At 31.5% G+C, this 14,935-nt stretch overlaps 1 protein-coding gene across 1 annotated transcript in view; it reads right to left on the reverse strand.

The window, feature by feature from the left end:
* Nucleotides 1–313: 313 nt before the first annotated feature.
* LOC142317403 (U2 snRNP-associated SURP motif-containing protein) overlaps nt 314–14,935 on the reverse strand; it is a 109,710-nt gene continuing 95,088 nt past the window's right edge. The window contains exons 20-22 of the mRNA XM_075353942.1: nt 14,665–14,730; nt 11,831–12,108; nt 314–1,038 (exon numbers count right to left, since the gene is read on the reverse strand). Of these exons, the coding sequence (XP_075210057.1) occupies nt 11,841–12,108; nt 14,665–14,730 (334 nt within the window). The 3' untranslated portion in view covers nt 314–1,038; nt 11,831–11,840. The remainder of the gene's footprint in view (nt 1,039–11,830; nt 12,109–14,664; nt 14,731–14,935) is intronic.

Here is a 14,935-nt window from a genome sequence, read left to right on the forward strand (position 1 = left end):
CACTTCTTATGAAAATGTACGAAAATTGCTTGTTTGTCTCAAAAGAACATTTTTTTGGCGTGGCATTCATAAATTGTCAGAGGGATGGGAAAAATATATAGCTAGCGATAGACAATATTTTGAATAAAATATTTTTTATCGTTTTCATACACAATCAACGTGTATTTTCTATACGAAAATTCAGGTTTCGTATTTACACACCTGGTATACAATATAAAATTACAATTAATACACAATAAAAGTTAATTTATTAACAACCACCATAAATAAATAACAGCAGATAAATCTGTAAGTTAAAAAAATCGTTACGACATTTTAATTTTTTTTTTTACAAGTACAGTTACATAGAACATATGTCAATGATGTCGGCATACGATTCGATTTTTTCGGCAATAAAACGGTAAAAAAATTATGCTATGTGAATCTTAACAATACACTTAATCAATAGTTCAGCGCCTAAACAGCTACTGAAAAAAAAAAAAAACTTACATTGTAAGATGTATATACACTTTATTCTTGAAGGGCTACTTAGCTATATTTATGCTCGGTTTAAAAATAATCTATACTAAAGTTCTTTATTTATCCTACTAAAAAAAAAACAAACTAAATTCATCCTTCATCCTTAAAATACATGCCAGTTCAGAAGATAATACAAAACTGATAATAATTTTCTTTAACAAAATTAAATTTTGTTAACTCATTTATATTAATGAGTATTAATCAAAGAAGAAGATTACGTATTAAATTTAAAATAAATATATATAAAGCATGAATTTCTTATATATTTTAAGTCTTGTACTATGAGAAAAAAATTATTAAAATATAACTTCATTTACAATAATGTAGTGTACATTTTTATCAGTCCATAAAATAAATATTAGCTAATTAATTAATTAATTATTAATATATGTCACTAATTCTATAAATCTCATAAATTCACTGAAAATATAAATTCTAGATCTTTACACAATGACCCGGCATCTTCTTCAGTGTCAGGTACCAGCCGATCCACCAATACAAAGTACAAGTCACTAGAACCTGAAATAGAAAATTCAATCCATGAAAGATGAACAGAAGGTAAGTTTATATTAAATTATATAATTTTAAAACATACGTGGGTAAGTCAATTATTATTCGCAATTTAGTTATATTTTTATTTATGTTGGTAGTACTGTTGTGTTGCGTAGACGCATGCATGATTTAATTGTTGTTACATCTGAGCAGGTTTCATGCTGTTACGTTAGTTCCATTATCGCTGCCCTGCCGTCAACCATGGTTGCTCTGCTTTTTGTTTGCACCAAAGAAGAGCTACGTTCAGCGATCCGTTTTTTTGTGGTTGGAAGGTGTATCAGGAGCTGAAATTCATCGAAGACTTTCGGTACAGTACAGGAACAGTGTGTTGACGCAACAGATTGAAAAATTCAAAATGGTTGCACAAGTGAGGAAAACATTGAATGTGCATGTGACACAGTTTTCTTAGACAGATGAGTAACTACGGATGAAGTGGCACATCGTCTGCAAATTAGTCACAGTTCTGCCTACGAAATCATCCACAACTGACTTGGGCTTCATAAAGTATGTGCAAGATGGATCCTAAAACAACTCACAAAGTCGCATAAACAAATGAGCTTGGACATCTGCCAAAAACATTTGGATTGCTACGGTAACGAACAGGACATCTTGGACAGAATCATCACCGATGACGAAACACGGATCTATCATTACGAGCCAGAGAGTAAACAGCAGAGTATGGAATGGAAACATCCAAATTCACCTGCAAAAAAAAGACCCAACCGTCCGCAGGAAAACTGATGTTTACGGTTTTTTGGGACTCACAAGGCCCGGTACTGGAACATTATGAGGAAAGGGGTACAACAATAAACAGTGCGTTACAGCGAGATGCTTACTGCCAAGCTGAAGCCTGCAATTTGAAGCAAACACCGAGGACGGACTGCTGTTGAAAGGTGTTGTGTTGTGTTGTTGCATGACAACACCCACACTGCTGAAACGCTCAGATACTCAACCTTTAAATACTGGCTCGTCCTCTGTATAGTCTTAATCTTGCCCCTTCTGACTACCGCTTGTTTGGTCCACTCAAAGAGGCATTCGATTTATCTCGGACGAAACAGTGAAAGAAGCGATGCATTCCTGGCTTGCAGGTCAACTGAAAACCTTCTTTTATGACGGCATCAGTAAGCTTGTGCAACGATGAAGTGCAAGGGGACTACGTTGAAAAATGATATACATGTAAGTTTCCTATTTGTATTGCAATACAATCTATAACTACATTGCAGATAATAATTGACTTACCCTCGTATTACTCAATATAGTTAACTTACTATAGTTAAAGACATTCAATATTATATTTTACATTGTGATAACATTGATAATTCTAGTAATAGCAGTAATGTTTAATAAGTCTTTGCAAAGTCAAAAGATGGCACTCATAACACAATAATTAGGTCAATATTAGTTGCCCACAACTTTACTAGGAGGTGCAGTAGTGAACAAATTAATCCGAACAAAGGGAATTTTTACTCTGTGGCAGACTGCTTGCTGTTTGGTGTTTCAGGTTATGTTGTTAATTCACATATAAACACAATCAGTGGTTTTTGTGTTTTTATAATTCATTGTCCATCAGTTTTTGGCGCCCTTATGAGTTTCCAGTTAATACAATGGATATAACCTTGTGAAAACAGTCAAAAATTGTTGCACTGTCCCAACTCACACATACACACACACACGATTCAAAGACAGATTGCTGGTGAGTGTAGTGGTGGGTTAGGTACTGTAAATGAAATCCTGAAAAGGTTTAGGGAAACATGTTCAGTCTTTCCAAAGAGAAAAGTTAAATGTGGATGGAAAAAGAACACCACACCTACATACGATCGATTACTAATAACATAAAGTAGAATTAATCCAAGATTGTCAGCTGTTGACTTCAATAGGGACTTGAGAACCAACGGGACTAGTGTTTCTGATGCAACAGTTCGTAGATTGTTGGCAGCAGGAGGGATCACTCAGAAACATAAAAAGAACCAGACTTCAATGGGCAAAGGAACATAAAGAACAGACTGCATGCAGCCAACTGTCGCCTTACACCATTCGGCTACACCAGCTTCATCGATAAAGAATGGACTTCCCAAGAATAAATAAAGAATGGATGCAAGATTTGAGGGTAAAAAAAGACACTGTGAGTTAAAGAAAAGCAAGTAATAAAAGTGATTTTTTTTAAAATAAGAGAAATCCATCCAACTGAAAAAATGCACAATTTACTAAACATTTTTAATGAATTTTCAACCCTCTTCTGATACATTATTTCAACAATTTTATTTCTAGTAATGAAATCAATAGTTTACTGTTTATAAAGAAAAATCAATGTCTACCTTCTTTACCACATCTTTTTTCATATAAACAGTAATCACTATTCACTATTATTCAGGCTACTGCGGCTTCAAAAAATCTATTTTTATCAAATTCTTTATGCAAATGTTGAAGTAAAATATTTGAAACGGAAAATCATTTTCCATCATTTCAAGATAAAATCTTCTTATATTGAACTATACAAGACTAAATTGATGCCTTTTTATCCACGAGTAATATCATCATTATTTATTAGTTATTTACATCTGAATTACATAATTTATCCATATGATGAAATCTAAGCGATTTCAACTTTTCCATACATATGAGAACACTTTACAGACGCAGTTAGCTTGCACAATGCAATACATTGATGCCTTTAGCAAGGTTGTAGGTGGGGGTTTTTCCTGCTTTAAATTCAAAAAATCCCTTTCGGCACACTGGAAGGCGGAGGTAGATCACTGGTGCTAAGTAGGGGATAAAAAAGATTTCCACCTGAAAGTTAAGAAAAACTTCAAAATTTACTCGATACGACAATGGTTACATGTGAAAAAAGTTTCACATGTTTAGCGTACAATAAACCCCATCTTACAATTCCAGCAACATTTTGGTAATCCCTTGCCGTAACAGTTAGTCATATCAAAAATTGTTTCAGACAAATGTTTAGGTAATGTTAAGAGGACGAATGACCACTTTAAACCGATTTGATACTGTGCCTATTAAGTGAGATATGTTTTTTTTTGTTTAGCCCCTGGGGTGGTTGGTAATATCAAAAAACTTTACTTAAATAAGTTTTAGGTCCTTATCCAAAGAATAGTAGGAACTTTAATCAAATTTGATATTTTACTTTAGCAAATTTCGTTTTTTCGAAAAAGCTACCCCCCCCCCCCCCCAAAGTCTGATTTTGCCTATTAACAAACTCAAATCAAGATTTTGGGTCGTTATATTTTATGTAAAAATTGGAAAGTGATTGGCGCAAAATTACAGCAGTTATCGTGTCCACAAGAGAGTAAAATATATATATATATATATATATATATATATATATATATATATAGATAAATGTACACAACCTTTTGAACTGATGGTTTTTTTGAGGTCTGGGGGATAAACAAGAAGATATGTCAAAATTTTCCAGAAGTTAAATTATGGTATCCATTACAATCTGTACCTTTCTTATGAAATTTACTTAAATGCCAGCTTCCAACTTGATTCCATTTTGGAATAAACTCCATTTAAAGATTTTTGATGGTTCACATTGTATATTTCTACAGTGTACTTACAGCCGCAGCAAAAGTAACTGAATGCACAGTGATTCAGGAACATGGAGGTCTTGGGCTCATGTGCGACTTTTTTTTTTAATTTTTATTTTTTGCACTATTCATGAATAAAAAATGTTGACTACAATTCTGTACATAAGAATTGAGAGGAGAGTGGAAGAAGTGTTAGGAGAAGACCGATTTGATTTCAGGAAAAGTATAGGGATAAGGGAAGCAATTTTAGCGCTCATATTAATAGTAGAAAGAAGATCAAAGAAAAACAAACTGACATACTTGGCATTTATAGACCTAGAAAAGGCATTCCATAACGTAAACTGGAATAAATTGTACAACATTTAAAAAAAATTAGGGTTCAAGTACAGAGATAAAAGAACAATTGCTAACATTTACAGGAACCGACAAGACGTTGCAGTTTGGTTCCTGTAAATGTTAGCAATTGTTTTGTATCTCTATACTTGAACCCTACATTTATTAAAATGCTGAAAAGCATATTTGCCTGAAAATAGTAGAGTGGAATTAGGTAGTAATTACTGTTAATCCACTGAAAAAACTGAAGTAGTCTGGCACGGTCACCCTGGTAATGAACTTTCTGAACATCAAAGGATGCAGTCCACAAGCATGTAGTGTCCTTCTGTCTGTACTCTGTGGAATGTTGAGTTGTGCAGTATTCTTTATGTTCTCATTGTAGGACTAACCTCTTCTTTCTTTTTGCTGTTTAGCCTCTGGTAATTACCGTTCAGATAATACTTCAGAGGATGAATGAGGATGATATGTATGAGTGTAACTGAAGTGTTGTAGTCTTGTACAGTTTCAGTTTGACCATTCCTGAGATGTGTGGTTAATTGAAACCCAACCACCAAAGAACACCGGTATCCATGATCTAGCATTCAAATCCGTGTAAAAATAACTGACTTTACTAGAGCTTGAACTCTGGAACTTTCGGCTTCCAAATTAGCTGATTTGGGAAAACGTGTTCACCACTAGACCAACCCGGTGGGTTTGTAAGACTAACCTGTACCAACTGAAAAATGTTTTCCCTTTCATCACCTACTGGTTGAAATTGAGATGAAACATGAACACTGAGAAGTGAATATCATTCTCAAGAAGATTATTAAAAATTCTACAAAATACAGTTTATTACTACTTGCCATTCCAAATAATCACACATCAGTATTCTCCCACTGCAGCTAGAGCAGTTTCATCGCAAAAAAATATATAGAAAAATCATATCAGCATATTGTGCTCGAGTTAAGAGAGATGAGAAAAAACAAAGAATTCAAAACAAAATTTCACTTTTTGCACATTCAGATTCAATTGGAAAAATTTAGCCACTATTTGAAGTACAACAAATGCATAAACATTATAACTTGATTCTCAAAAATAATTATACACAATAAAAATTATGTCTAAACAACTAAACTGCCTAATGTTTATTATTAAGATGTAACCACTATTTTATAACAACGAATAGTATTCAAATTAATTTTGAAGCATACTGTGTTAGCACTGTCTACCTAATTTTCAAAGATATAAATTTATTGTACTAAAAATTAAATTCTGTACAAGTTTTGATAATAACATTTATGAACTTAATAGGCATTTAACTAAATTATTATACTTCAAACCTAAAAAAAAAAAAAAAAAAAACTGTTTTATGTCACTGAATTTTTCTGTTTTAAGTTAGATATGAAAAATATGGAAGATACAATTCTGGGCGCTGTTTTGTTGATTTTTCAGGTTGAAAAACATAAGAAACCATCATTTAACCTTTTCAGATCATTTAGTCTTGAAACTGGTTAATATATGGCGTCAGTTTTAAAACGCTGTTACAAAATCATCTTATATGGCATCTAAGTCGATTATTTTGTTTTATATTCACAAAGGAATCAGTTTTATTAAACAATTTGAATGATGTTTGTATGATGTAAAATGTTTTATTAAGACTAGAAAGAATATGATCATTTTTTTCTCAGAATTGTGCTTGTGTGTGTGAGTGAGTTGTGTATTATAATTGCTATGATGATTATGGATTTATTTACTATTTACAAAAACAGCTTATCTTAGCAGCAACATATCGATGTAATTAGTAATTTTTTTCACAAGAAGGTAGCATAAGACTATGAAGAGAAAGAGAGGCAATCTGATACCTACATATTTTCGTGGAGCGCTAATCAAGCGCGGATCATTGTGATGGAAGAAGGTTAACCATTATATCTTAAAAATTTCAGTATGATCTTATTTCACTGGGGAAACTGAAATCCAGGTGAAATTTTTCACTAGTCATATAACTCGATAATAAATGGTATTTGGACATGTTTGTATGAACTTTTTTCCTTATTTCAGGCTCTAGAATAAGTTCCAAAATTATTTCCCTTTCCTCCTGAACCATCACGACGTATGTATGTATTTATATAAAATATATACATATAATATGATAATATTAGTAAATATCATTCAAATAGCACTGAACTGGAGATATTTAAAAAAAATGGAATATATTTAATTATTATTGGAAAACAATTACTAATTATGATCATTTTTTTATAGATACTATTAAAACTGTATTGGATTTTTCCTCTCAGAATTCTGAAATAGTAAATAAAGGCAGTTTGTATACCAGAAAAATAAAGATTCACTGTGTATGAAAGGGTAAAAAGAAAAAATTTCTTGTCAGTTTTCACTCTCTCAAATAAAACTGTAATTTAGCATTTTTCATAGGCTTTTACTTGTTTTATTTTAAACATCTGAACTTAATAATGTATTAAAATAAATTTATTACAGCTATCAGAGGAGATTGTATATTCAATGAAGTCAGCGGAATTGAAGGCAATACTTCATTTCAACAATTTGAAAACCACCACCATTCATGGGTTCCTTCATCTGAAATAGTAGAAATCAATACAAGAAAACAGAACAAAATTAATGAAATAAAACAAAACAATTGAAGGAAATTACATCCGTCAATCGCTATACTATATGGATGTAATAGTCAATTATTGACAAATAATGATAATATAAGTACATCATTGTTTACATCAAAGGATCGGCAAATTGAAGATTCAAATATTAAACAACAAACAAATGAAAAAAATAGGAAGGCCATATAAAATTTCAACTACTTCAACAGGATTTCCACAATACCACACCATTCCATCATTACCCACAAGAAGGCAAACTATAATAATAAAAAACTACAATGTACCAAATGAAGAACAAAATAAATCAGGTGAAAGTCAATTTAACACAACAATAAAATCAGAATCACAACCGGTAACATCATCATCAGAAATCAAAATAGCTCCATTACGTAACATTAAAAAAAAAATGAAAGAAGACCCATTTATTCAAAAAAATTCCACCAGTAAGTAAGTATAAGCCAACAAACCCTCCTCCTCATTTTATCACTGCTGCTGCAAGTAGGACAACAGATGCTAATTTCAAGATTTCAACTAACAGGAACGGAACCAAACAAGGAAGAACTCAACAATTCCTGACAATTACATCGACAAACAAACCCACAGAATCTCCTCCTCCTCCTACAATTATAACTGATGTGTTAACAACAGGAAACGATTATAACGTCAAGAAAAAACCGACAGTGCCGATCAAGCGGAAAGGAGAAAACAGAAGAGTAACACTATTCATTTCAACATTTCCATCACAGTACAAACCTAGTGAACCTCCTTCCTCGACAACTGTTACCAATGTAATGACAATAAATATTGATGATTTAAAAATTACTAATGACGGTTTAAAACAAATACTACTGTTCAAGGGGAAAGATACAATAGTAGGAAAACACTGTTCCTTCCAACAACTCCATCATCGAAGTGTAAACCGAGCTCACTTTTTCCAGTAGAATTTGCAACAGATCTACAACAATCTATTACACCTGTTTTTCCTCCAAGTACTACAGAACCAGAAACTGGTAACCAACTAACTGCAGAAACAACTTTTCCTGAAATCAGAATTAGTACACAAGATAATACATCAAGTGTTCCTATTACTGATATCACAACAAAAGTAATGGATAACTTTAAATTGACTTCTAATCCAACAATGTCTGATACCAAAGTTATGACAAATATAAATATTTCTCAAACAGATGCTACACCATTATTAAACTAGTCTCAAAGACATTAGAAATGACATAATGACATCGTTAAGTACTCTACAATATGAAATTGTTACTGAATCAATGAATTATCAGCAAAGGGCAGAACCAGTGCAGTCTTATAGCAAAGAAACATCAAACATTCCTTGTTTAGAAGTTTCAACAGAACAGGTCATTTTTTACACAGAAACTACTATCCTTCCTAAAAATGAATCTGCAACGACACAAGATTTTTCTTAAGAATGAATTTACAAAAAAAACAAATTTTCCTAGAACTGAAGCCACAACGCAACAAAATTTTCCAGAAATTGAATCCTCAACAGAACTAGTTTTTTCTGCAACTCAGGCCACAATAAAACTAAATTTTCCTGCAACTGAACCCTCTAAAATAAGGAATTCTCCTGAAACTGGAACAACAGAGGTAACTGAAGTTACAAGAAAACTTAATTCCTCTGAAATTGAAGAGCAGAATTATCGACTCTGTGGACTGCTGAACAAGACTCTTAAGAATTTACAGCTGACCCGGTTTTAAGGAAGTCAGTTACTTATATGCGTTTGGAATCCCAGGATGAAACAATCTTTGCAGGGGGTTGCGTTTTGAATTTTTGATTGTGATAAACTGTAGTGCTGTTATTCCACGCTCTGCCGCCATTTGTCTTCTGGGTTGTAGTGATGCACCTAGTTTCATCTACACTCACAATATTGAAAAAGAAGTCATCCAGCTCATCAAGATAATGTTTCAGAAGCTGATTACATTTTTATTTTTTATTTGTTCTTTTCTGTGAATTTGCGAGGCATCCATTGCAAACAGATTTTATGGCAGCTCAGTTGTGCAATAATATATCTAATTTGTTCTTTCAATATGCCTATCTGGAGAAGGTGATGCATTGTTGTGTGATGTGAGGGTCATTTTGAATCGATTCATCTGTCTCCTTTTGCAATTTCTCATGTCATAGAAACCGGTTGACTGCTTCAAGAATATTTGCTTTACCAACTTCTGATATGTGAAATTTTATTGCCCACCTACTCACAGTATTTTAATCAACAGGATCATCAAGTATTTTGATCAACAGTAGCGTAATCATAAATGGCTTTTAGATGACTTGTTTTGCAGTTAAATATTCAATCACTGCATACTGTTTGAGACGTGTTTACATAGCAGGCATACCCTACTCTGTAATAATGGATACTGGTAAAAAATGAGAGAGGGCTTGGCTTTGATTAATGAGTTTTGTAATGTTACTGGTATGGGAATGAAAGTACAAAATGGCAGAACCTGTCGCTCTATGCAACATTTTGTTATCCTGTTATATTTAATGTACATTACATTTCAACCCCCCCCCCCCACGCCTTGTAATAATTAACAATATTTAACAACATTCTTTTATAAAATATATCTTGCAAACTGAGAATCGATATTCATTTCTTTTATTTGATTTTTATGCCTGACAATTCCCTGTGCCTTTAATCTTAAGCCTCTGATGTCACACTTTGTTACAAAATTTAACCACATGGAAGAACAATTGCTAACATTTACAGGAATCAAACTGCAATAGTAATAATTGAAGACATAAAAAGAAGTCGTAATAAAAAAGGGGGTCCTCCTATCCCCGTTACTTTTTAATCTTTACATAGAACTAGCAGTTAATGATGTTAAAGAACAATTTAGATCTGGAATAACAGTGCAAGGTGAAAATATAAAGATGTTACGTTTTGCTGATATAATAATTCTAGCCAAGAGTAAAAAAGATATAGAAGAAACAATGAATGGCATGAATGAAGTCCTATGCAAGAACTACTGTATAAAAATAAACAAGAAGAAAACAAAAGTAATGAAATGTCGTAGAAATAATGCAGATGGACCACTGAATATAAAAATAGGAAGAGAAAAGATTATGCAGGTAGAAGAATTCTGTTATTTGGGAAGTAAAATTACTAAAGATGGACGAAGCAGGAACGATATAAAATGCCGAATAGCACCGGCAAAATGAGAAATACAATTTTGTTTACAACAAAAATTAATTTAAATATCAGGAAAACATTTTTCGAAGTATACGTTTGGAGCATAGCTTTATATGAAAGTGAAACTTGGACGATCGGAGTACCCGAGAAAAAAAAGATTAGAAGCTTTTGAAATGGAATGCTACAGGAGAATGTTAAAAATCAGACGGGTGGATAAAGTGACAAATGAACAAGTGTTAGGGAAAATTGAAGAAGAAAGAAGCATTTGGAAAAATATAGTTAAAAGAAGAGACAGAATTATAGGCCATATATATTAAGGCATCCCGGAATAATCACTTTGATGTTGGAGGGAGTGGTAGATTGGAAAGAGTATGCAGGCAGGCAATGTTTGGAATATGTAAAACAAATTGTTAGGGATGTAGGCTGTAGGGGGTATACAGAAATGAAACGACTGGCACTAGATAGGTAATCTTGGACAGCTGCATCAAACCGATCAAATGACTGAAGAAAAATAACTCACTTGTACAGATTATTTTCTCTTAATACAAGTCAAGATAAATACATGATATTAACTCATATAATAATTAACGTTCCCAAAAAACTATTACAAAAATATATCAATGACCAAACCATACACACGTGCTGGCAATTTTAATGATTTATACAAAAAGTTCTTACAGATCATTGGAAATAATGTTTAATAAAAATTGTCTATGTTGTGGTATATTAAAAAGTCTTAACAAAATTAAAAAATACAAGTAAATTTCTGAAACAGAAACCGTGCTTTACAAAGAATATTCTTATAAATAAATTAGACAAAAACAAAATGATCTTTGGTTATATCACCTTTCCCATTACTTAAAAAAAAATGAAACTTTTATTATAAAATTTTTTTTTCAATGGAAATTAGCACTATTATTTTTCATAAAAGTCAGTCGGTCAAGAAAATCTTTCTGTACTTTTATATGAAAAAAAGTAGTTAAAAATGTTCATTGTAGTTCCTGAGTAAGTTAGTTTATCGATACTATAATACAGAATAAGTTGCGCAACATAGATAAAATTCATTATCAAAAAAAATATCATGTATACAATTCGATAAATATCTACTTACTTTATTATATTCAGTACTTATGTTTATGTTTATGCTTGCGAGGAGGTGTAGAAGGTGAGAGCGCACGTGAATGTTTTGATCTAGATGAAGGAGGTGACCGTGAATTTGATCTAGAGCGATATCTACTACGACTCGAAGATGACGGAGGTGATGGTGAACCGCGTCTACTTCGTGATGGAGATGATCTCTTGGATCTTGATGACGATGGAGATCCCTTACGACTACTATGCGGAGATCGTGATCTTCTAGATTTTTTACTAGGACTTCTACTCTTTGATCTGTAAAATTTAAAAAAAATAATATAAATAAAAAAGAATCTGTTAAAAAGAATCAGTAACCATTGGTGGGATCTACTGAAAGTGGTAAGGGCAGCCCTAGGTCTCATTCTCAAATCTATATGGTAGTTGCAATTAATAATTTGTCTGTGTTTAGATCTCATCGCTTCGACGAGCACAAATGTAAAATTATAACCTAAATATGCAATATAAATTTTATCCGATTAGAAAATAATTAGTCAAAGTATTTTATAACAGAGGTGAATGTAATCGTTCTTTGTTTTAGATATGAAGAATCACATTACAGAAACACATGTTTCATTTACTATGAACAAAGTACTTCGTGCTGATTTGGCTGATTTGTTTCATAACAAAGTACTTCGTACTTTGTTATGAGCAAATCTATAATACTGATAATATCGGTTAAGAAAATTTACAGACTAGAATTTGAAGCTCTGGACTAGCTGTCTTAACAGCCGATTTAATGTATCACTTCTATTTTAATCTTGCTTAGTTTTATGTTTTCACGATAAACTTTGTTTTTTGACTATTTTAAACCGTTTTGGAGTGAAAACAGAATAAGTTCCTGCTCTTTTTATTTTCTCAGCTAACTGCTCAACAAAACTAACCAAAATATTTTAATAAATTTTAGTTTACAAAATTAAAAAAAAAATTATTCATTAAAAACAAATGCACAAAGAACTGAACTATGTCTGTTAAATATTTTGAAGTAGTAAATTGTATTATTTCACATTAAAAATAATACAATGAATTTCAACATCATCATACATCAAATAAATCCAAAAAACTAGCGTTTTCTGGAAAAATAACAGTATAATTTATAAGTTCGTAATACAAATAAGCTAAAAATTTAACATTTTAATACAGTAAACTGAACATGTTATATAAAATATCAGAACAATCACAAATGTATGAAATTTTAAATAAAAGAAAGACCAAAGTTCAGCAAAACACTGAAAAAGTAAGACATCAGGCGTTTTTTTCATATTCATCTCGGCAAGAAATTTATGAATATCATAAAAATTAGATTACACCGTGAAAAAATGCAGAATACATCTTTTGAGTAGCTGCATTTTTATTTACCTGCATATGAATCTCATATTCATATGTCACCCAGGTAAGATTTTAGCATACCAAAGATGTGAAAGTTGCCACCTAATTCATCAGTTCTTTCCTTAGTTAACTGGGTTTAATGAGGACTGGAATTGCTGTGATCGATCGATATTTGTCTAGTTAGTAATCTCAGATGTTTTCTTTGAATTGCGGTTGGAAGCATCAACAGGTAATTAGATTACGATGCAGCATTCCTATTATTGCCTCATTTCTAGAAACAAGCAAACAGTACTTCTTTAAAAATCCCAAAATACTGTAAGCAAAATCGAATCGGCTGATGGCACAACCTTGAATATTTTACATAAAAAATTGAAAACATTTTCACTGCGATTTATTACACTTAGATACAAGTTAATAGCGGTACACCTGTCAACTTTTTCCGGTGAAATAATTTAACACGTTTTCTCCTTCATTGTTACAAAGAGAGGTGTTACAAGCACAAGACATCAGATTCATTTTGTGTTCCTCAGCGTCTGGGCACCACCATCATCCCACTACTTGGAAATTTAAATATGATTATACATTATGCTGAAGACTAAGAAAATGTATGTTGAGAAAACTTATTGAAAGGTTGGTCTCATCAAAAACCTTTGAGCATATTTAACAAAATTTACTGAGTTGTAGTCGTGGGCAATAGTTTACACGACATAATTACACACAATAAACAGAAATCAATTATTTATCGATAATCCAATACGGGAAGTCTTTTTGCATAAAAATCCACAACATACATTCCTCAAGCATAGTCCTTTTTCTTTAAACAGAGCTACATATTTTGCAACAATTTATTGACTGACTTTTGATAAAATATTATAGGACTACAACGGCATCTTTAGAAATTTATTATAACTATTTCAGGCATTCCACATCAGTTTGTAACCTGTTTACCAACTTACTTTTGAGAAGATGTACTTGCATTAAATTGACTGGTTTACAAAAAAAAACTTTAAAAGCAGGTCTATTTACCTCATGAAGAGATAGTTAATGTGTATTTTAGTTTAATATTACAAAAAAAAAACAAACACAGAATGTCCTGCTAACAGTAGAGTGATGTAAAAAAAAAAAAAACTGAGTAAATAAATTTTACTAGCTATTTATATAAACTTGATAGATACTAATAGAGTTTCAATTAATAACAGGTAGAAGACCTACTTAACTAGTATTATAACTTTCTGTATATATATATATATATATATATATACATACAGAATTTTATCTTTATATATAAAACCAATCACAAATTAAAAAGGTTCTTGAAAATAATAGGTAAAAATTTTATCATATAGTCTTTACAATTTTTGCAAATGTATAAATATCACATACATTTTGAAATTAATAATAAATATTTGTAATGAATTTACTAAGTCATAAATCACAACATAAATATTTTAACAAAAATATATATACATATAAAAACATAATTACCGATGAGATTTTTTTGAAGGAGGTGGACTACTTGAACTACTTCTTGATCTCTTGGACTTACGACTCCTAAAAAGTTTCAGGTTAATATAATAACAGCACAAAAATTATTTAAAATATAATAGTAATAAGGTGATACCAATAAAAAATAAATTATAAATAAATATTACTCTCTCTCTCCTTTTTTTTTGATAAAATATAACACAAAATAATATACATATATATATCAAATCTATATATTCAAATAATAACAATTCACACAAGAGATGTGTTT

This window comes from Lycorma delicatula, chromosome 1, assembly GCF_047948215.1.
Source record: "Lycorma delicatula isolate Av1 chromosome 1, ASM4794821v1, whole genome shotgun sequence".
Lineage (NCBI taxonomy): Eukaryota > Metazoa > Arthropoda > Insecta > Hemiptera > Fulgoridae > Lycorma > Lycorma delicatula.